This window comes from Temnothorax nylanderi, unplaced genomic scaffold (genome assembly GCF_030848795.1).
Source record: "Temnothorax nylanderi isolate EJ_2023f unplaced genomic scaffold, tnyl_v1.0 TNYL_tig0443_pilon, whole genome shotgun sequence".
NCBI classification, from domain to species: Eukaryota; Metazoa; Arthropoda; class Insecta; order Hymenoptera; family Formicidae; genus Temnothorax; species Temnothorax nylanderi.
Genome location: NW_027249505.1, coordinates 1 through 25,170, shown reverse-complemented (window position 1 = coordinate 25,170; position 25,170 = coordinate 1). Strand labels below are relative to the sequence as shown.

The 25,170-nt window shown below is 32.2% G+C and overlaps 3 protein-coding genes across 4 annotated transcripts; 1 reads left to right on the top strand and 2 right to left on the bottom strand.

Moving 5' to 3' along the window:
• Positions 1 to 4,427: 4,427 nt before the first annotated feature.
• LOC139782819 (uncharacterized) lies at positions 4,428 to 10,536 on the bottom strand. 2 transcript variants are annotated; one of them, XM_071721900.1, is made up of 7 exons: positions 9,875 to 10,532; positions 8,492 to 8,702; positions 7,945 to 8,172; positions 7,679 to 7,765; positions 7,334 to 7,563; positions 5,875 to 6,034; positions 4,428 to 5,770 (listed from the first exon to the last, which is right to left on the bottom strand). In XM_071721900.1, exons 2-7 carry the CDS (start codon positions 8,694 to 8,696, stop codon positions 5,601 to 5,603), a joined length of 1,080 nt encoding a protein of 359 aa, XP_071578001.1. In that variant the 5' UTR covers positions 8,697 to 8,702; positions 9,875 to 10,532; the 3' UTR covers positions 4,428 to 5,600. The 2 variants fall into 2 exon arrangements, with proteins under 2 accessions (XP_071578001.1, XP_071578002.1); XM_071721901.1 differs by having other exon boundaries at positions 7,945 to 8,034; positions 8,492 to 10,536.
• Positions 10,537 to 16,931: 6,395 nt separating this feature from the next.
• On the top strand, positions 16,932 to 17,824 carry LOC139782822 (uncharacterized; the record flags this gene model as incomplete). Its single annotated transcript, XM_071721905.1, has 2 exons — positions 16,932 to 17,019; positions 17,102 to 17,824. Coding segments are annotated over 2 exons (753 nt in total), but the record flags the coding sequence as incomplete, so codon positions are not given.
• Positions 17,825 to 21,045: 3,221 nt separating this feature from the next.
• LOC139782830 (uncharacterized) lies at positions 21,046 to 21,901 on the bottom strand. The gene is made up of 3 exons (XM_071721913.1): positions 21,639 to 21,901; positions 21,379 to 21,556; positions 21,046 to 21,302 (listed from the first exon to the last, which is right to left on the bottom strand). Exons 1-3 carry the CDS (start codon positions 21,862 to 21,864, stop codon positions 21,104 to 21,106), a joined length of 603 nt encoding a protein of 200 aa, XP_071578014.1. The 5' UTR covers positions 21,865 to 21,901; the 3' UTR covers positions 21,046 to 21,103.
• Between the last annotated feature and the right edge of the window lie 3,269 nt (positions 21,902 to 25,170).

Below are 25,170 nucleotides of genomic sequence, written 5' to 3'. Positions count from 1 at the left end.
TGGATCGCGAAACCTAATTGCTTCAAGCAGAAAGTCTCAAGATCATCCATAACAATGTCCGCAAGGATAGGGGAGAGAGGGGACCCCATAGGGCTACCGAACACCTGTTCATAAAATTGTCCGTCAAACTGAAAACTTGTTGAAGATAAAATGAGGTCAATCGCGTATAAAAATTGTTCTGAATTGAAATCTGTCTTACGGGAAATATATATTTCCATCTATTCTTTATACCTTCCATAACTAAATCTTTCGATATATTAGTGAATAATGCAGTGACGTCAAGAGAGACCATCAATTCGTCCGGGTTAATTTTGAAATTGTTAATCTCAGTCACAAAGGTCCAACTATCTTTAATATGTGACTTAGGTTTCGGTATGGATTTATGTAGTATGTCATGGATGAAACGAGCTACATTGTAAAGTGGACTACCTACAGCGGAGACAATGATTCGCAAGGGAAAACCGTGTTTATGTATTTTAGGTAAACCGTAGCATCTCGGGAGATTACCATTAGTGCAGTTAAGAAACTTATAAGTACGGTCATCGACAATGCCATTGGTGTGCCATGATTTGATAAGCTCGTTAAGTTTTGTTGTAATGCGTTTAATTGGGTCCTTTTTTAATTTTTTATAAGTCATTTGATCGTCAAGTAACAAATTCATTTGGTCAATGTACGTTTTCTTGTCCATAACGACCGTTGTTTGGCCCTTGTCAGCTTTCGTAACAAAAATATCGTCATTGTCACGTAAATATTTTTTACATTTTGTGAACTCACGTAAAATGTGACTATCTAAATAATTTAAGTGTCTATCCTTGCTTAAAAATTTATGTAAAGTGTTAGCAATCAAACCACGTGTTTCATCCCAGTAAACATTTTGATATTCATTGAATATACCCCAGTAAACATTTTGATATTCATTGAATATACATTGCATATACATCAGTGGATATCACATATCCTATAGACATACAATGATACACAAATGACATACATTGGATGTTATAAGTATGTACAAATGCAACGCGCTGTATGTACACTGTATGTCCATGTAATATACATGTGTATATTTGCTGCATATTCTATGTACATGTATGTGTACATACAGAGAAGTACATATATAGCAGATACCTTCCTTCATATACAATGAATATTTATTGGACATCTCATGTATGTGTATTCCATATACGTCTGTGAATATGACTTATTCTATGTATATACAGTGATCTACAAATGAGGCACATTGTATGGATATATATACGTGCATTATATATGTACATATTAAAGACATCCAATGTACATCGTTTGTAGATCACTATACATACATAGAATATGCCATACACGAATATACACTGTACATAAATTTAATTACTAAAATATCTTGTATTGTATTTACAGATATAGGTACTTGCAATAAAAACAATATACGTATTTACGAATATATATATATATATATTTATATATTTTTAATATATATTACATCTATATAACATATTATATTAAAATATATTATAATATATTAAAATTAAACTTTGAAATATTTTAAACAAGAAATTAAACATTATTTCTTTGGTCACAGTATTCCATAAATAAAAAACTTAAAAAATATAAGTACGTTAAATTACAATTTATTAAGAAGCTTGTTTTAAAAAGTACTTTATCTATTTGAAAAAATAAACGGATTAAAATGTTTGTATAATATTAATACTATTAATAATTAATACATAAAATATCCTGTAAAAAAATTGAAACAATTTTGTGTTTAAGACAAAATTGTTTCAATTTTTTCTACTGTACGTTACATCTACTGATCCCTCATTACAGCTATATTGAATTATGATGTCAGAAGCAAGAAATAACATGAGGTTTTTTTTTATATAATATATATCGAATAAATAAGTTTTTGAATGTAATTACTGTGTTTGATAACATGAATTAGTAAAATCCGTCAAACTCCCTATTTGTTAATAAATATGCGTATAACTTATTTGCATATGTCCTACATTTTCAGTAAACGTGGACATGATTGAGCAAGATTATTTACAGCTACTTGCAGATTTACGAAGTAAAAAAAAGTATTCGACGGATTTCATTAATTCATATTATTGCTCAAATAATTTTATTTATTTCGATATAATTTGCAAGAAGAGCTTCATATAATTTCTTGCCTCTGACGTCATATTTTATAATATGGTTTAATTAAGCCTAAACTAATATTTTATAAATAAACCAAATACAAAAATTTTATGTGTATTAGAGTATTAGTATTAGATTTAGCATTTTTTATAAACTTTAATTTGAAGTACCTATATAAAACAAAAAATTTTGCGTTACCAATTAAAAAAACAAAAATTATATGTATGGATATGTATGGAAACAGTAATTGTATAAAAATCCAAATTAATATTTATAATATAGAAAAAGTAACGCGTTTTCAGAAACAAAAAATACGATAATTTTTAGCATATTCTATTTATAATCTATATCCCAAATAGCAACATATATTATTTTGATGTCAAATGATCTTATTCTAACGTCAAATGAGGTCATTTTGACATCAAATTACGTGATTCCCTACCTGGGAGTACTACTAATATTTTATTATATATAAAATTAATGTAATATTATATATATTATATAATATCAATATAATATTCAAGCAATCTGTTCCAAAACTTGCCTAATCTATTTTGACATTAAATTTTATGAGTGGAAAAGAATTAGTAACATCTCTTTATTAATAAACTTTGGTAATTTTCTGCAAAATTGCATTTAAACGAAAATATAATCATAGACATGATTATATAAGATTTTTTTATGAAGCGCAATCTGAACAAAATGCATGTTTAATTAATTTTTATATAGAAAAATGTATGAGGCAAGTTTTTGAACGGAATACTTTCATTATAAGTACCCATAAAAGCTTACACTATATAAAAACGCTTAAAATTAAAAGCTACAAATTAAACTGAAAAATATAGTTTTGTTTTCTTTATAATATTCTTTATATTTATAAAGAATCATTAACATTATTTAAATTGTTTTTATTGGAAATGGTGAACAAACGTCATTTTGATTTAAAACACTCTTAAGAGTTGCAAATATAATTGAATTTAATTACAAATTAAAATGTAATTTTTAATTACATGAAACTAATTTAACAATTACAGTTTAAAAATTTTTTAAATAATTTCAAATTCTGCTTATAAGTGTAATAGTGGGAAAGAAACGTATTGACCTCTAAATGGTAGAACTATTAATTTCCTATTAATGTCATCAATGGACCACATTTCAAGTAAATTATTATTTTTTTTTATATACTGTATGTTAAACAAAGATGAATTACATGGCTTAGAGTAAAAATCATTTTGTAAGCTGTAGCTATAACCTAACAGAACTGTTGAATTTTTATGGCTAACAAAATTTTTTATTTCAATTATTGTTTTATTTTTCAATTCTACAAATCGGTCAGCAATTCTATTAATATTTAAACAATATTCGGCAGTTTTAAGTTTTTTGTACTGAGGAGGATTACAAGTATTTATTAAAGGGCCATTAGAATGTTCCATTAACAATTCTGTAGACAAATTATCATCAGTATTCTTAGTAGGTCTTAAAATATTATTCTCTTCAACGATTCGACGAACAACTTGTTGTAAGGGTTGGGAAGATTTACGAACCATTTTTTTTAATTTTTGCATAAAATTTTCAAATGGAAATGCACTAAAATTGTCTAGCGAACCAAATAATTTTACACAATCAGTTAAGTGCAAAAAATTATGTATATTGTGAGAAATGAAATCTGGACCGTAAATTTGAATAGAATTAGTAATAAAATGCTTCATGAGCTCGTGAGCGTAAGAAATAAAATGTTCATACTTTGAATAATAATTACTAATTAAGATAGTGCTTGCTAAGCTAAGGGTAATAAAATTATTGTAAACTTTAGGAGACAGTACTTGTTTTAAGACTATTGGACCTGTATATAGTAAAAAGAGTCTAAATTCAGTAGCCTTATATCGCTTGCATTCTACTATAGATCGAGTCTTTCGTGAAAATTCACAAGGAATATGTTTTCTTAGTTTAAGAAGCAAATTATTAATATGATTAACATCCTTTGCACGTAATTTGTGAGGAGGTCTACCGAATATCCACCCATAGCGTCTATTGCATAGCAATCTCTTAGTTCCGCCTAACAAAAGATTATGCATATAGTCCAAGGGCACATTATCAATAAAATTAAAGTTTGGAATGTTAATGAAAAGAGTTTCACCAACGTGATGTTCTGGATGAAGTTTATTTCTAAAAGAATCATTAGTTCTTTTTACAAGATTTTCCGTTTCAACGAAACAAATAACATTGTTAATCATTTCTCCTTCTTGATTGCACTTTGTGCAGGAAAAGTAGCCTGAATGACTTTTAAGTGATAGTACAAATGATTTTGCAGGTGTATCACAGATTAACATTTCAATTTTAAATTTGCATATAACGGTCTTGATTAATATGCCATTTGTTGTTAACTTTGCACATTCATTAACAAAATCAAGTAAAAAATCATTGGAATTTGGTTTATCATGTCCATGATAAAGAGCTACTAAGAAAACTTTATTTTTCAGGGCTTCGATTGATTTGACGGAACACAAAATGGGCCAAAATGAACTTGCAGAACTTTTACTCAAAGGTAGCCCATCAATATTAACTGCAAGAGAAAACTCTGTGCTGGACGTTACATTTATATTAAGAGCAATGCATAAAGAATTTAATGTTTCAGCTATCCCGAAATAGTGAAATAAACCCGATCCCATTTTTGTACCATATGCTTTGTTAGGCGTTTTTAAAAGAGTGCGAGGGTCTGCTGGTATATTATTGGTGCAATAAGAAGGATCTTCGCGCAAAATAGTAAGCAACTCTCTCAGTGCAGATAAACTAATGTTGTTTTCTACAGCCCATTTAGCAAGTTTGGAAGATAACTGCTCACTATTTTCAACATGATCTGAACATAAACTTGTTTTTCTAATTATGCTATCAGAACTATGGGTGGGTTGTTCGTCGAACGTCAAATTATCAATGTCTACATAACTCGAACCAATGTTCTCGGTATCAGAATTATGAGTAACTTTATTATTTGAGTAGCTGTAACGATTGGTTTCATCATTTTTATTTTCAACCGTTAAATTTGGAACATGAAATTGATAAGTACTGTTAATAATTGCTACAGATTGCTTTACTTTTTCTTTAATATATCTACACCGTTTTTCTCTGAAACTCTTTTTTTCATTCATTTTAATTCGAAATATTGAACATATATATACTATAAAATACTATAAGCTTTAACCACAATTACTATAAATGATAACTAATTCCCTGCATTCGTTTAATACTAAATTTATTATCCAAACTAAAAACAGCTATATTTTTCAGTTCAATGTCTCATAATAGATTTAATATTAATTACTAAAAATTAAAAATATGTTTGTAAATTTTATATGTAATAACAATACATATAAAAGCAGTAATGCTTAGTCAAGACTAGACTATCAGTCTGTTCAAAAGAGAATAAAATTTACGTACGTTGAAAGCACATATTTTATGAATGTAAATGACTACGTATCTTCGTCGTCCTGAGTATTAGCAGGTGGGTTAGGTTGAACTTGGTTAATCTTTTTTTGTGCATTAAAGTATCGATCCTTACTTCTGACGAGCCAAGCTTTTATGTGATTTATTGCTTCAAGTTCAGTGGCGCTTTGAATTTTTGGATTTTTACGAACGACATCTGAAAATCATAAAAAAATTAATAAAATGTATATTTTTATAAAACAAGAATGTTTAATTTATAAGATTATTTATTATTTTTATCTATTAACTTATGACCTTTACCTAAAATGACAGCTGCAATGTTTAAATTTTTGAATGCTTTCTTCTTTTTCGCACCTTCCCAAGAGTATAGCATTCCGACTTCGTTTAATAGAATTCTATACATTATTCTTTTAATCAACTCCTTTACGTTGGATCCTCCTATACGACTCAGCTCTTCAGTCTAAAACAGTGTGCTCAGAATTAGATTTTTGGACCGATATCTGAGGCGATCCCTCCGATCCCTCCACGTTTAAAGCTCGACGGCCGAACCACCGAACTCGCGTATAATCAATGCCGTATATACGTAGACTAATTCTAAATATTCCTATACTTCTGTTGTAGCAGCGAGTGAAGCCGGAAGTTGCAAGTTGATTTCCCCTAGGGCTTTCTCAGTCTATCATATAGAAAAAATATGATCAATATAATAGAGTAAGAAAGCACTAAAAGCAAATCAACTATCTCATTCGCAAATTCTGACTTCATTCTGTAGACGTAATGTTTGGTTTATGTCATTATAACGTATCTACATGAAATATGCTGGGATACTTTCTGCTAAATCGTCTTAATAATATTATTAAAAATATATTATTATAATATACATATATATATATATATATATATATATATATATATATAATGTATATAATAGATTACATATACAAGGTATTTTAAAAATGGATTGATTAATTATTCGGAAATTGATTAAGAATCTAAAAACAAAAAAAAATTGATGAACATAGCTCCGGAAATGTGTTGATTTTGAGATAACGCCATTTTTATGTTGAAATTTCAAATTACTTTGCTTTAGAACTTTTTGTCAAAATTAAAAAAGATGATTTTTAAAATTTATAACATAACTAAAAACTTGTAAAAATTATCAAAATTTGTGAAAGCCACCTTCTTTCAATTTTGACGAAAAGTTCTAAAGTAGAGTAATTTGAAATTTTAACATAAAAATGGCGTTATCTCTTAATCTCAAAATCAACACATTTTCGGAGCTATGTTCATATCAATTTTTTTCTTGATTTTAAATTCTCAATCAATTCCCGAACCAATTCATCACTTCACTTTTAAAATATCTGATTGTATATCTATTATATACATTATCATTATATTTTAAAATATCTTGTAATCTATTATATACATTATCATTAGAATTCTGACAAAAAATTATAAAGTAAAGCAATTTGAAATTTCAACATAAAAATATTTTGAAGTTATTAAGGATTAACGTTTACTTTTGAAATATATCTTATATAATACATATTAATAATATAAATTTTATTAATATTTAAATATTTAAGATATAAAAATTTTAATGATGATTTACTCTAATTGGTCTAGCGAGCACTGGTCTAAAATTTTTTTTAAATAAAGGCTATTATATATAGAGAGAAATCAACATTAAATTTAATACATATTAAGTTGTTATTATAAAATAAAATTCATATAAAAATTGAGATAAAAAGTCTATTCATACCAATGCTACTTTATTATCAATTGATGCGTTAATCCATTCTTCTACTTCAATTAATGATTCTTCGGTCATTGGAAACAAATGTACGATTTTCGAAACTTCTGATCTATCAATATTTACGAGAGCTTCGGTGTTTACTTTTGTAGTATTAATGATAGTTTTGATGCTATCCAACATGTCATTAACTTTTAGATGTAATAAGTTTATTTCTTTCAGTACTTCCTCAAAAAATTCTGAAATTTAAGAATCAACAATAATTTACTAACATTTCACACAAATATATGTGTAAATAGAAATATTTATAAAATATAAAAGAATAACATTATAATACAAACATAATTTACTCACTTGAATTTAATGACTGATATTTTGAAAAAGCATCCTCGCTCACGACAACCGAATTTGCAGTTGATGCAGAATTTGTTTTTATAACATCTGTAAAAAATAAAATAATATGGTATATTATAATTTATTTATTAAATATAGTTTTTAATAATAATTAACAATTTGTTGCCATCACATATAGTCATCAACAATATTTTAAAAGAAACCATGTATGTATATTATATGCAACAGTTTAATTGTGAGTTTTACTCATAGATAATAATATTTACCATTAACTGTTTTTTCTGAATTTAGAAAAGATGTCACGGGGTAAATATTTCCATCATTCGAGTCATCATCTAAGGATGTTTCATCAGTATCTGAGAATCGTTTATTTCGATTTTTATTATCTCTTTGCTTTTTTCGTATGCGTTTTTTTCTAATATCTTCATTATGCGAAGATAGCTCATTAGTAGTTTTCGCTTTATTAGCTTTTTTCTTGGCGAGTTTTAAATTATCTAACGACAAAAAACATTTTTAAGAAGTTATTATGTATGTAATGAAGTATGCATAAAAAAATCACATATATTAAAATGTAATAATAAGTGTTTAGCTATATTAAAAATATATAATTAATTAATTTAGGACTTGCAGTCTGCACATCAGAAAATATATATTAAAAAAATAAATAAAAAGAAAAAATATAAATAGTCAGAAAAAAGCTGCAAAATATTAAGATAAAGTTAATAAAAGGAAAAATAAGACAAAAAAAGTGTTTAAAACTAGATAAGGACTTGTTGCGTATTTTTATATTCTTATATAATTAATCAAGCTTACCATATTGCCCCAAGATTACAGCAGGATATGTTTTCCATAATGAACGATCCGGAGTCTGTTGATTTTTTATCTTTTCTTCAATGGCATAGCTACTATTACAAGACTCTGGTGGCCAATAACAGGTCGAAGTTTTTTCGCAATACCAGTTTTTTGGTACAGCTTCAACAGTATTTTCCAAATCAAATTTAACTACAAGCCAGGGCATCTTAAACTATTTAGTAAAATTTTTTACATTAATACAAAACAATGTTACAATGTCTTTCGTTTTTTATCACATCAACCCTCATCCTCTGTCCTCTTAAAATTAATTAAAAAATAATTAACAAATTATTTAGATTATTGTAAAAAAAATATATATTTTATTTAAATTAAAGAAAAATATATACTTTATTTAAATTAACAAGAAATATTTATAAATTAAATTATAAAAACAATTATTATAAAAAAGAAATTATAGATTATAATTAGCTTTAATAAAAGTTTCTAAACTCATTCAACTAAAACAAAATTTACTATATTCAATAAATTTTTATTTTCTAAAATATCTAATAAATTAATTAGCAATCTATTAAATATAGCCAATTAATATATACGTAATCAATTAATAATCAATATATGCATATAATATATTGTATATAAATCAATAATTCAATAATTTAAAAAAAAATTTAAATAAAATTAATTTTTTTTATACATTAAACTTTTCATTGTACTTTTATAAAATATTTGATTATATAAGGAAATATTTTATGCCAAGATTATTTCGACTAGCTCCAATTTCTAACTACCTCCAAGAATCGAGAAGTCAATAAATCGAAATCACGGACGCGACAGTTTTCCCAATCACATTCATATTCTACGGTAACGTAACATGCGCAACAAAAGGACAAACGTGAAATTTTCTGCCAATGCGACAACACGAACTAATAAACCGCATCTACATAGGCTGTGTTCAATAATTCACTACCAGAGTAAAAAATCTATAGTTCATCTTATGTATAAACGCAGACGCGACACATACACACATAATACGACATAATTTTACATGAGATAAGTACACACACAGGCGAAAATGTACAACACAAGCGGACAAAAGACGATAGACGACGACTCGCCTATGTTTCACGTGGTCCCGTATCTCCGAGAGGCCGAGCACAATCACTTATTTTATACTAGCCGATTCTATACAAACCGATCTTGGTCGCTTATTTCGCTTGAGACCGGTCACTCGAAATAATTTTTAACAGCAATAACGTCACCGAAAATTATCAAATTCACTAATGGCAGCCACGTTGCCGGCATAACTCGAAAACACGAAAATGCAGTAAACAAAGTCCTAGAGCGATTAAAGAGTTTGTTTCACAGAAAAGCAAGTTATCTTACCAGCTTACGATATCTTCTTTTTTGAAGATTCGGCGTACTTTATTTTTTGAGGGACACTGCACACGTTTTTGGCTCGTACACGAGGAGATCCGTCTCAGGTCACAGCACACGGAGAGAGCGAGGTAGATGGTAGATCCTGCTTCGATACGCGATCGATAGTAGTGACACCCCACTACATGTGCGGCAATTGAGGTACGATGCGCAAGCCAATGACCGATAAGCATATGACCGTCGCGGTTTAGCGCGCACAGGCAAGTACCACGCTGAGACAAAAGTGTGGCTTTATCTAATTAGCGCATTAATCGCCATTGATTTACTCGCTGAGCTGATTTTGTTTTTTTGTCGCAAATATGCTGATCCGTAATATTTTGATCACTGTAATATTTTGGCCGCTGTCGGGCGCTTTTCATATTTCGGTAGACGATATTCGTAGACGACCCCCAAGAGTTCATGATACGGTCATGGCTCTGCAGGCATCAAAGATCAGTGCGCTTAATTTTGATTTGTCCGATACCGGGCAACATCGCCGACAACAATCGACCTCGTTTTTGACTCTTAACGACAAACTAGTAAATTTTCAAAAATTTTACAATTTTTATTTTACTAAAAAAATTTTTTTAAATACGGCGTAAAAAATAAAATTCTAAACAAATTTAATTTTGATATAAATATATATATATTTTTTAAATATTATAAAATATAAATTGTAAAGAGTATAAATATAATATTAAAATATATTTTGAATAAAAAGTATATATTATTTCAAAAAATATGTATTTTTTATCATTAGTTATTTTTTACATTTTTTATTAAATAATTCAATAGCCGTTACGCCACCAATAAAAATTACATGTAGGGATAATAAACCTCTCTATAGCTTTATCAGATAAGAAAATAATTATATTGTTATTTTAATAATGGAATAGATTGATTCTACCCTATTCCTTTAGAAAAACACTAATAACAACAGTATTTTCATGCATATATTTACTTGTTGCATAAACATGGATGGAATAATGTATATATTATGTATATTCCAGCTATCATCTTGAATGAATATACATATCACATATATCTATACGATATTCTATGAATATTCATAAATATATATACATCCATGTATGTTGCATGTATGTGCATTCGATGTACATACATGAAATGTACAAGACGTATGTGCTACGTATATTTCAGCTATCATCTCGAATGAATATACATATCACATATATCTATACGATATTCTATGAATATTCATAAATATATATACATCCATGTATGTTGCATGTATGTGCATTCGATGTACATACATGAAATGTACAAGACGTATGTGCTACGTATATTTCAGCTATCATCTCGAATGAATATACATATCACATATATCTATACGATATTCTACGAATATTCATAAATATATATACATCCATGTATGTTGCATGTATGTGCATTCGATGTACATACATGAAATGTACAAGACGTATGTGCTACGTATATTTCAGCTATCATCTCGAATAAATATACATATCACATATATCCATACAATATTCTATGTATGTCCTATAAATGTATATCCATTCCTATATATTCTATGTATGTACATGACAAATACATGATATTATTTTCACATTACAGACACTCTATGTATATACATAGAATATCCAATGTTTACTGGGATCAATGGCATTATCATCCATTTTGCCACAATTAAACTCGAAATTCTTAATAACATCTAAGGTTGAACGCATGCGGTCTTTCTTATTGTTGGCATAAAACTGAGATATTACATTGCGAAAAACAAGTTAGAAAACGCGAGATCGCAGAAATGTTTTTCATAAAACAAAATAACAACACAATCAACCTACAGAAAGACACGGATAATTTGACCGGGGCATATGATATAATAATAAAGAACATTTAACGTCGATCGTGATCAGTGTGCCTTTGTCACCCGTGGGCTGCTGACATGCTTTTCCCACACATACTACGTCTTTTACATATGACGCGCAAACTTGTAAGTTATTTAAATTTGTCAATTTATATTTTATACTTTTCTTTTTATATATATATTTTTTTATATAATTTTAGTTCTTGACTTTTGGATTGTTGGCACAATGCCAGGACTGAATTGTTTGTAAGAGATAGAACACTTGATAAGGACCGAAAGTGACGGTCGAAACGTTGTGAGATAATAAAATTTCTATATTGCCAGTCAGCGTCGATTATTACTACTCCTTTTTATTTTATTCACTGGCGAAGAAAAGGTTTCTTTATTGGTTGATATATTATTCATTTGATAATAGCGTCGACACGAACACTTATTTCTCTTTGGTCTTTATTTCTCACTTAATCGCCGCGTTAAGGAAACACAACTGTTGAGTGAGCGCTCATTACGATTGGTTCTTACACTTAGATCCGGAGAAGAACCAAAGGTAAGAACCAATCATATTAAAGAATCACTGACCGCTCACTCAACATCAGTTGTGTTTCCTGAATGCGGCCAATGTTAAATAGTGGGAGAATGATATATGCATGGCTGGATTCGAAGAGCGCACTATTAGCGCTATTGCATCATTCTATCTTTATCGCTCATCAGGTTTAAAACAAGGATAGAATAAGCAAATAGCGCTAATAGCGCGCTCCCCGAATCCAGCCCATATGTCGTGTTGGGATTGATCACATAGAGCTGTGACGTAATCACACATGCGCATGACGGGCGACCGTTAACTCCTCCATGTGTGTCCATGTGCCAATGCTGTGTTTTCGCTAGTCATCACGTTTCAACGGTCACGTCGGCAATATACGTGCATCTGACTTCCTATATTACAATTAATGTAAGTATTAGAGCCGATTTCACAGTCTCCGATTAATGTGATCCTCCGATTAAACTCACTCTGCATCTCTTTCTAACTGTCCCCCTAGAAAGAGACGAACAGTGAGTTTAATCGGAGGATCAAGTTAATCGGAGACTGTGAAATCGGCCCTTACTGCGTAATTTACAAAATAATAAATTGTGGTATAAAAAAACTATAGCCTGATCTGGCTTCCAAGATGCTGCCGCGTCCTTCATGGATTTGATTCCGACGTTTCACCTATGAAAAACGCGACATCAGATTAAGCATTTTACTACACCATGAAAGTCTAAAATATAAAAAAATATAGCCGTAATGAAACAAAATTCTTTACTAGTTATCAATATATCGTAAATATTGAAATCTTATTGTTTATTAGTCTGTTGACAAAAGCTAACCTAACATAACCTAAACTTAATGGCTCATCTACAATAGCCGCAACAGTATGCAGTAAGACGTAAGCAATAAGCTGTTGACTAATGGGATTTTTACAATTCAAGAATAATCGACTGTGGTTGGTCAATAGCTTACTGCTCACGTCTTACTGCATACTTTTACGGCTATTGTGTAGACGAGCCATAATTGTAATGCAATTACTTATCGTTATATTTATTTGTCGAAGGTGTACGCATCCTTATTAAGAAATCGACGTGAGATTAATTATGCGAAAAACGAAATCAATGTATGACTGGACACCTCAGTATCGAAAGCAATTACTGAATAGAGCTGTTAAATGTAACAAAAGTAGCACTCTTTCCTCTCCTGCCGCAACACAAAGAGTAAAATATGATGTAGAACATTCTGTTTCCTCTTCTTATCATGACCCAGTCAGAAATGATTCATCGAAATAATATCGATTCGACGTCGTTCATGTCGATTCGAAATTCGTGTCGAAATTTAGAATTTATCGAGCAACCAAAAAATTGCGTATAATAGGCAGTTTATCGAGAGTTTTGTGTAATTTTTAATATTTTAGATATTATATAACATATAGTTTATATATAATTCAATATTCTTAAAGTTTATTATTTAGAGATCGAATCGACATCGTTTCGACGTCATCAATGTCGAGAAGTTCTTAAGCGTAGAAACGACATCGAAACAATGTCGTTATAGTTTGCGCGTATATTTCGTGCGCAGGACACGCATTTATAATATGGCTCCGCGGTATAGCAACGCGGTAGCCAATAAGCTTCTGGTTCCCGGAAAAATGATACGTTGGTTGGCTACCATGAGTACCGGGCCGCTCCTTTTGTCGCGCGACAAGCGTTTCCGCATCCTGTGTGCAGGAACCATCACACTGGGGTGCGTTCGTTTATGCAGCGATTAGCGCATCTACTGCGTTTCTCATCTGCGAGTCACGTGATATAATTTGCCGAACGAGCGCCTGCGTGAATTGGCTGCTCAAGATTGTAATTGGAGTGTGTGTGTAAGTAAAGAAATGTCAAATAAACATGAATTATTATTTGAATAAAATATAATAAATTTTTTTACAGAAACACATCATATTTTGAAAATATTTGTTTTTTATTTAGAGAGGTTATATATATTAATTTTAATTGTATATATTGTAAGATATTAATTTTTTTTTGAATATCTTTAAGCAAATTTTATTTAAAAATTTCAATTTTCAGAAATGGCGGATGGATTTAGAATGGACGATTTAATTTTCTGTAACATTATTGATCAAGCTATGGATCTCATTAATAGCTCAGATTCTGACTCATCATCAGAAGATAGTTCTGATGAAGAGCTGCTGTTATTGGATGATGTTAATATTGTTTATTTAATTTGTTAATTTAATTTATTAATTTGACATTTTAAATGTATATACACGCACACATTACATCCATTTTTTGTCTACATGCAGGAGCAGGAACGTATAAAAGTGCAGAAAGTAGAAAATTATTTTCATACAATTTCTGTAATGCATGACAAAACATTTAAGTCACATTTTCGTCTCACGAGAGGTTCTTTTGAAGTAAGTATATATACGTTAGAAACATTGTGTAATTTAAAATTAAATTATAATAATATAATTTTAAAATAATAATTTAATAATAATAGTAATAATATTGATAATAATAACACTAAATATGATTAATATATATTTTTAATATATGTTATTAATATATTTTATTAATGCAATTAATAACATATATATACATTATATGATGTATATAGATATATGTAATAAATGTATAGAAATTATATATGTATATATTTATTATATTATATAATTAATATATTTATAATTTAATAATATTGAATAATTTAATAATAAATAATATTAATTAATTAATAATTTAATATTAATTTAATAATATTAGGTTGTCAGAAGAGCAGTTGGTCCTACTCTTGTGTGAGTCTAATAATAATAATAATGATGGAGGTCATCCTAATGTACCTTTGGAAAAAGCAATATTGTCAACTCTGTGGTTACTAGGAAATCAAGATTCTTTTCGAGAAGTTAGTAATCTATTTAACTTAAGCCCAAGTACTGTACATAAATTATTTTACGATGTATGCGGTGCTTTGTGTAATATGATAAATGAACACCTATACTGGCCAAATCAGGCAGAATTCCAAAATATAAGACGAGAGTTTAACGAGCTCAGAGGACCAAATGGTTTCCCAGACGTGATATGTGCAGTTGATGGAATGCATATAGAAATTCCAGCTCCAAGAGATGATGCTATGAGTTATTATAATCGAAAAGGATTCCATTCGATTCTTTTACAAGGGATGTGCGATGCAAAATGTAAATTTATTGACATTTTTGTTGGATGGCCCGGTGCAACTCATGATGCTCGAATGTGGAGAGAAAGTCCAATTGGTCAGGCACTTGCAGAAAATCCAACACTTATACCAGAAGGAACTCATATTTTAGGAGATTCTGCATACACTTTAACCCCTTATTTATTAACACCATTCCGTGATAATGGGCATTTGTCTCAAAGGCAAAAGTTTTACAATAAAAAATTAAGTTCAAAGAGAATTGTCATTGAGCAAGCATTTGGAAGACTAAGATGTAGATTTAGAAGATTAAAATATTTAAATATGTCTCTCATGAACGAAATGAAAATAGTTGTTATTGCTGCTTGTGTTTTGCATAATATTTTGTATCCGTTGTAATGATGAAATCGATTTAAGTGACGACGAACCTGAAAATGAGGATGAGAACCGGAATGAAGACAATGCCATTTGTGAAGCGGGTAATGATAAAAGAAATAGAATTGCCGATATTCTGTGGACAAATAGAAGATATTAATAAATTATATTAATAAATTATATTTATTAATTTTATAACATTTCGTAAGTATGTAACAGGTACATTACAAGTATTGTCAATAAAGTGAAGTATTTTCAACAAAATACATTAGTATATATATTTTCAATATATGACAACATATTTAACAGTCATAAGTACGAATCTCTTAACATAAAATATAAAGATGTCTTAATATTATAAGAACATACCCAACCAACACCACGTCCTAAATCAGAACATAAATTGTCATTACGATATCTTTTGGACATTATATCAAAAGTCATATAAGACGTCTTTATGCCCCGATTTTGAATGTGGTGTTATTTGGATAACATTTGTATAATATACAAAAAACGTTAGTATTGTATTGAAACATTTAAGAACAAAAAAAAAATAAATTGTATCTAGATCATATTTGACTTAATGACAAAAAATGTAAATATTAAAACATAAGACATCTGAGACCAAACAAAAAATCCAACTTTATCTAGTGAGATAATACTTAACTTTAAAAAACATAAGCATTAATGCGGGGTCTACAATAGCAGTCTTAAAGTCGTACGTCGTAGAAATTGACCAATCACAGTTGAAGTTCAGAAGAATAATCGATTGTAATTGATCAATTTCTACGACGTACGACTTTAAGACTGCTATTGTCGACCCCACATAAAAGGCATCTAAGACATCTAAGAACAAAAAAAAACGAAAACTTTATCTGTGAGATCAGGATATTGATCATGAAACTTTTCTAAAGTGAAAGAAAAGTAATAAAAAAAAGTAACGACGCACGTAACAAATCAACATATTTAAGTTTTTAATATATCAACGTCTTTGGCATATAAAATATTATGAAAGTTTTTAAAATGTTTATGGCATTTATATTATGTAGTGCGATTTTGTTGTAAATCTTTCAGGACAGTAACAAGATTGCTTGTAATGTGCTTGTAATTACAAGCAATTTTTCAGCATAGTGCTGCTTGCAACATGTGATGCTAGTTATAAATTTACATGGATTGATGTTGGCCAGTATGGTGAGTTTATAGAAATATAACTATTAAAAAGTGTATGCATTGCAATATCTTCTTTATTTGACGAATTAATTGTGAGTCACAGGTTCTATTAGCGACGGTGGTATATGGGCAAATACAGATTTTGCACAAGATTTACAGAGTGGAACTGTTGATCTGCCCACTCCCAAACCACTCCCTGGGAGAGACATCCCTTTTCCATACGTGTTTGTGGGAGATGAAGCACTTCCCTTAAGTACTTATCTCATGCGACCATATTCATGTAAAACCAGAGGTGGTCTGACAGAAAATATGCGTATATTTAATTATAGATTGTCTCGTTGTCGTCGAACAATCGAAAATGCTTTTGGCATCCTTACGGCACGCTGGCAGATCCTACAAAAACCTCTTTGTATGTCTGTGGAAAATTGTGAAATGTTATTTAAAGCACTCATATGTCTTCACAACTTCATAATGATTGGTGAAGAAAGATTACATGTGCATGAAAGACGCTACTGTCCTGCACAATATTTTGATCGAGAAGAAAATTATACTGTGAGAGAAGAACATTGGAGGCAGCAACATTCAGCCTACTTTAAGGATATAAGTAGAGTAGGAGCCAATCGAGCTGGAGCTGTCTCTATAGGTTTAAGGAATTACTTGCAAGATTATTTTGTCTCGGATATTGGAAAATCTCAGGCACCTTGGCAATATGAAGCTGCACTTGGAGCTACACGTATCAATGTACCTGCTGGATTAAATGACAACTGAATAATTTAAGTGTGAGAGATGTACACCTGTAAATATACATTTATAGACTTGTATATAATGTTGTACTTTATTAAACTAATTCCTATCTTTCACAAATCTTTAGCACCATCTGTCTTGCACATTACAGTCTTTCATAACGTAATAACATTTGGCTTAGGTAATAACGAAGAAGAGCAAGAAAATATAGTTACTTATAATAATATACTTTTAAAGTAAATATACTTATATGATAAAATAATATATTTATAGTAATGTACTAATAAAGGTAAAAAGCTTACATAACATAAGAGAAAATATTCTTATATATATCTTTGCATAACACAACTTGGAAATAAAAGTATCGATCATTTTTTTAGATCAACCAAAATAAAGTTAAGAAAATATTAATAAGATAAATAGTCTGTGTATGCTGTTATGCCTTATTGTTCTTTACATATTTTTCATTGATGTATTGCAACACACCCAACATGCATTCAAACTTGTCAGCATCCTTCACTTTTGTTAGTGCCAAATGAATTGCTCCTGTGATGGGATCTGGAGCTGTTGCATGAACAGGAACAGGTTCTGGATTATTCTTCAATGTCTGCGAAACCTCTCGAGCCAGATTGTTCAACCCCTCACACTGCTTAACATATTCTTGTGTAAACTCATCTTCTGATTGCCTTTTCCTCTTACTGAAGGTATCAGATAGAGGAACTATCTTTGCTGTTGGCTGACTCATTGTCCGCAGGACCTGCTGTGCAGTATTTACTTCCTTCCTTGGTGCTAATTTAATTTCAACAGTAGATGGAGGTTGCGTTTGCGATTGAGACTGTGTTTGCACTTGCTGCTGTCTTCGAGGCTGAAATGTTATCTTTGGAGACTCGGAGATAACATCAGAATCACATGTCGTATCATCGCCTAAAAATGGATAGGTTTATTGTTATATATATGGGACGTTCCACGTCAACCGGATCAGTGCTGCGGCCAAAATTTAAAGCGACGAAAAAATACGTATGAGGTCTCAATTTAAAGCTTGAACAAAGAGCTACAAAAAGCCATATGCGCTTTAGCAAAAATCAAGATGGCGACGTTAATATGGCGGCCATAAACTCAAAATTTTTGATCAATCAACCGGCTCAGTGCTGCCGCCAAAATGTTCAGCGACAAATAAATTCGTATAAGGGCTTATTTTGAAGCTCGAACTGAAAACTTTTAAAAGCCGTATGCACATTTGCAAAAATCAAGATGCCGGGTCCAAGATGGCCGACTTTTCGTCAAAATTTGATGTCAATGCCTTTAAAAACACCAGATTTGTTTGAAAATTTATCGACAGGGATTTTGAACGTCACTTCTCTCAAATCTGGTGTGATAGGTTCCAAATCACAAAATGGCGGATCCAAGATGGCCGACTTTTCGTCAAAATTTGATGTAAAAGCCTTAAAAAACACCAGATTTGTTTAAAAATGGATCGACAGGGATTTTTAAGGTCACTTATCTCAAATCTGGTGTGATAGGTTGCAATTCACGTAATGGCGATCCAAGATGGCCGACTTATGACTAAAATTTGTATCGATTGCCTCTAAGAACACCGGATCTCGTTGCAAAAGAATTTATGGAGGTTTCTAATATTGGGATTTTCACTCGTAACGTAGCCGTGACGTCACAAGGCCAAGATGGCTGGCCTATTCCTGAAAATTGTACGCAAACATATGATCTGAGGTGGTTTATCGTGCCTTTTAAACGCGTGTGATAAAAATATGTATTTAAATATAAAAGAAATATGTGCATTTGAACAGTGCACCCCTTCCTCAAGGAATTTCATGGAAGGAGAAAATTTTGTTGTGCTTTGGACATTTATTAACATGCGGGATAACCTCTCAAGATGATGACAAATGGCATTTAACTGCATATTGCCTTCAAATGTCAGATGTTAAAGGTGCACCTCACGAAATAAACATAGTGATATTGAAACCAGGGAAAATATCATCCGCAAAATGTATTTGCAAAGCAGGGATGAGTGCAAAATGCAAACACACGGTTGCAGTTTTGATATATTGTAATCGGTAAGTACATATAAAAGTTATTAATGTATGTTAACAATAACACATGTGAGAAAAGTTGATTTCTTCTCACAAATATTGAAACACTTATGATCTTCCAGAGGTGCAGATTTATACCCATCTACAGCCGCGCTGTGTTGTACGTTCCAGATGCATTTTTTATCGGTGCAGGAAATATTCTCAAATTTATCGACATCATGTCTAAAAGTTTACATTGATTAGAAACAGCATACTACTACATGTGTTATTGTTAACATACATTAATAACTTTTATATGTACTTACCGATTACAATATAGCAAAACTGCAACCGTGTGTTTGCATTTTGCACTCATCCCTGCTTTGCAACTACATTTTGCGGATGATATTTTCCTGGTTTCAATATCACTATGTTTATTTCGTGAGGTGCACCTTTAACATCTGACATTTGAAGGCAATATGCAGTTAAATGCCATTTGTCATCATCTTGAGAGGTTATCCCGCATGTTAATAAATGTCCAAAGCACAACAAAATTTTCTCCTTCCATGAAATTCCTTGAGGAAGGGGTGCACTGTTCAAATGCACATATTTCTTTTATATTTAAGTACATATTTTTATCACACGCGTTTAAAAGGCACGATAAACCACCTCAGATCATATGTTTGCGTACAATTTTCAGGAATAGGCCAGCCATCTTGGCCTTGTGACGTCACGGCTACGTCACGAGTGAAAATCCCAATATTAGAAACCTCCATAAATCCTTTTGCAACGAGATCCGGTGTTCTTAGAGGCAATCGATACAAATTTTAGTCATAAGTCGGCCATCTTGGATCGCCATTACGTGAATTGCAACCTATCACACCAGATTTGAGATAAGTGACCTTAAAAATCCCTGTCGATCCATTTTCAAACAAATCTGGTGTTTTTAAAGGCATTGACATCAAATTTTGACGAAAAGTCGGCCATCTTGGACCCGGCATCTTGATTTTTGCAAATGTGCATACGGCTTTTAAAAGTTTTCAGTTCGAGCTTCAAAATAAGTCCTTATACGAATTTATTTGTCGCTGAACATTTTGGCGGCAGCACTGAGCCGGTTGATTGATCAAAAATTTTGAGTTTATGGCCGCCATATTGACGTCGCCATCTTGATTTTTGCTAAGGCGCATATGGCTTTTTGTAGCTCTTTGTTCAAGCTTTAAATTGAGACCTCATACGTATTTTTTCGTCGCTTTAAATTTTGGCCGCAGCACTGATCCGGTTGACGTGGAACGTCCCATATATATATATATGCGGACAAAGCATATTTTTTATATTATTCAGCACATAATGCAATACGTACCAAACAAGCTGGATGCATACTCTGATGTCCACTTGGCACTAGGAGTCTGTGCAGCTGTAATCCTATGAGCTACAGATGGCTTCACAATTTGTGGCACAACCAATTGACGCTGTGTAGGTAAATGACTAATCTCATTTGATTTTGAAGATGCAGTCTTCGTATAATTGCTGCTGGTTCTGTAAACAGTAACGATATAAATTGTGATATTGCTCTGAACATTAAATATTGTATAGATATAGGTAATCAACATACTTTCGAGGTATGATAACTGCACGTAAAAAACTATCACACATCTCGTACAATTCCCATGTAGGAACATATGTGGGTTGCGCACTCTGTCCAGACTTTCCTTTCAAGGACGTAATCACTTTACGTCGCTCCTTTCCGTACTTCTGCCGTATTTTATAGAACTCCTTTTCGGCCTCTGAACCTACAAACATCAACCAGTGCGATAACCTTAATTCTCGCTAGATAGGTATAGCATATCAGAGATACAACGCAGGTATTATTACCAGACATATTTCCGAGCACTTCAGCCACAGAGTCCCATGCAAGTTCTTTATTAAAATTCTTGCCAGAATAGGCCTTTTGCCGTTTATCCCATAGCGGTGGGTTAACTTTGACAATGGCAACAAGTTCTTTTTGACGATTAATTTTATCGTCTCCAATATATTCTTCTTCATCTTCTTCAAAGCCACCAACGCCATCAACTCCATCCATATAATATTCATCATCCATTTTATATTATAATTATAAATAAAAACTGTATCACGTCGGCACAAGTCATCGGCACAAACATATTTTTCGCGCCTTGTCTCGACGTCTTTGATGGGCTGGCAGTAGGGCAGTAAAGAGTAGAAAATGGGAATGACCCATTTCGCCATATTTCGCTATTTTACTCTCCACTCCGACAGTTTCACTCCTCCATTGTAAACAGCCTTTAAAGAATTTCTGGAGATTACAATTTTCTAGATCTTTTACTACACTTCTTTATACTATCTGCTCGATTGATTGGCTAGTCATTACTCCTGCCATTGTAGACAGAAACGTAGTAATATTCTACTCCCATCCATACTCTACTCCTTACTTATTACTGCTTACTTCCATTGTAGACGGACCTTTATATCGAAACAGATTACTATCGGCGTATTCTCAATTGATAATTTTATTTCTTATATTCTTCGTTGTTAGCAACATTTGTCTAACATTAAACGTATTTATAATCGGTTATGGGCATCTCTTCTAAAAACACTCGAAGACTAATGTCTTGAAAATTATAGTATACCTTGAAGGAATATACAATTACACACGAAGAAGACATCGGGAAGACTTTAGCATGTTAAAATTAAATTTCGATGTCATCTTGAGTTGCGTTTAGTTACAAAGACAATCAAAGTAGAGTGGGATGTTTATAATCAAAGATCAAGATGCAAATATCGAATATAAGACAAATTTAACTTGGGTGGATACTACAGGAATGCAACAAGGTATCCGAGACATTTTGGGATTTCGTTATCTTTTCAATTATGAAAATAAATAATGTAGTTTTTTTGCACTCTTCTACGTGTATTTTTTTTTCAATACATTTCATTCATTAGTTATTATTACTTCGATTAGTGTATCATCGATAAATAGAAATTCGTGCAATTTGTTCGTTGAATAAAGTACTTTTCTAGTAGTTGCATCCGATGCTTCGATTGCGCTAAGAATGTAGACACATATATCTCGCATGTATGAACATATAAAATGTACGACGCGTTAAGAATGAAACGCGTAGGAAACGGAATTCGCCTTATTATTCTTAACGGGAACGTTATTTTTGTATAACGCGCCTGATACGTCTTGCATGTTACAGTTAATAAATAATGCGATAATTCGAAAAGTATAAAAGAGAATATCTAAATATATACCGCTCTCTTTAACTATATACTTTTTACCACTTTGATATGCGGTTGCGGATATGCAATGTTTTGCTGTTTTAGAAGCGCGTAGAAACAACAGCTCTTTTAATATTATCTTAAAATAGTTTTTTTCATTTGTGCTCATATATTATATTTTTACTCGCGCGAATCTTCTTTGAGAGTTCATTCTTTAACGGGAGATTTTCTTCACTTTGCAAGTGAGAAATAGAGAGAGTGAGTGAGAGAGAGAGAGAGAGAGAGAGAGAGAGAGAGAGAGAGAGAGAGAGAGAGAGAGAGAGAGAGAGAGAGAGAGAGAGAGAGAGAGAGAGAGAGAGAGAGAGAGAGAGAGAGAGAGAGAGAGAGAGAGAGAGAGAGAGAGAGAGAGAGAGAGAGAGAGAGAGAGAGAGAGAGGAGAGAGAGAGAGAGAGAGAGAGAGAGAGAGAGAGAGAGAGAGAGAGAGAGAGAGAGAGAGAGAGAGAGAGAGAGAGAGAGAGAGGAGAGAGAGAGAGAGAGAGAGAGGAGAGAGAGAGAGAGAGAGAGAGAGAGAGAGAGAGAGAGAGAGAGAGAGAGAGAGAGAGAGAGAGAGAGAGAGAGAGAGAGAGAGAGAGAGAGAGAGAGAGAGAGAGAGAGAGAGAGAGGAGAGAGAGAGAGAGAGAGAGAGAGAGAGAGAGAGAGAGAGAGAGAGAGAGAGAGAGGAGAGAGAGAGAGAGAGAGAGAGAGAGAGAGAGAGAGAGAGAGAAGAGAGAGAGAGAGAGAGAGAGAGAGAGAGAGAGAGAGAGAGAGAGAGGAGAGAGAGAGAGAGAGAGAGAGAGAGAGAGAGAGAGAGAGAGAGAGAGAGAGAGAGAGAGAGAGAGAGAGAGAGAGAGAGAGAGAGAGAGAGAGAGAGAGAGAGAGAGAGAGAGAGAGGAGAGAGAGAGAGAGAGAGAGAGAGAGAGAGAGAAGAGAGAGAGAGAGAGAGAGAGAGAGAGAGAGAGAGAGAGAGAGAGGAGAGAGAGAGAGAGAGAGAGAGAGAGAGAGAGAGAGAGAGAGAGAGAGAGAGAGAGAGAGAGAGAGAGAGAGAGAGAGAGAGAGAGAGAGAGAGAGAGAGAGAGAGAGAGAGAGAGAGAGAGAGAGAGAGGAGAGAGAGAGAGAGAGAGAGAGAGAGAGAGAGAGAGAGAGAGAGAGAGGAGAGAGGAGAGAGAGAGAGAGAGAGAGAGAGAGAGGAGAGAGAGAGATAGAGAGATAGATTAAATTTATTATGCCCAAGAAAAACTATAGGGCAAATATTAACAATACAAAAGAAAGCAAAATGTGCATGCTCTCTCTTACACAAATCGGTAAGTGTAGAGCAACAACCAGTAGCTTATTATAACAGTATACGCTGTAAAAGGACTAGAACTAACGCAAACTTAAAAATAGGAACAACAGTAAGTAGAATAAAACTAAAACTAATACTAAGAATAATAAGACGCTGCACAACTTACAAGCCGACAACAGGGAAAAACGCCATCAAAGACCCCGCACCAGCAATCGATATCATGCAAACCTCACCCGCCAACAAATACGGCCCTGAGAAGACTCTTGAAGGAGACAATTGAGGAAGCAGAGGTAATATTGCCTGGAAAGAGAATGCCAAAGTAAATAGATGAAAGATGAAAAGAGTTTCTATAGGTGGCAGTCTATGGGAAGGAATATGAAAGGTTTGGGATGCATCAAGACGACGATCAGATCTCCTCAATAGCGGATCAAGGCAAGCGAAATTGTCACGCAGATACGAGGGAGAGGGCATGCGAAGAATGCGAAACATTTGACAGCCAGAAAAGTATAACCTCACTGTTTTCGAGTAAGCCACCCCAATTGTCGCCTGAACGGAGCATTGTTCGTCACGCTTGAGATAAAATATAAAGCGAATGCAACAATTCCCAGTCTCTGTAATATGGTGTTCAATTCTCCAGTCAAACCGTGATATACTAGGCAGCAGTAGTCAATGTGCGGCATAATTAAAGCTAATACCAGCCTTATCCTTACCTAGTGACAAGGAGTTTTTGTTAAACTAAGCTTGTACAAAGAATAATGCCTTTTTGAGAGACATGCAAGATATGTTTTTTCCCAAGATAGGTTAGTCGTAAAAATTACGCCCAAATTCTTAGCTTCGTTAACAAAG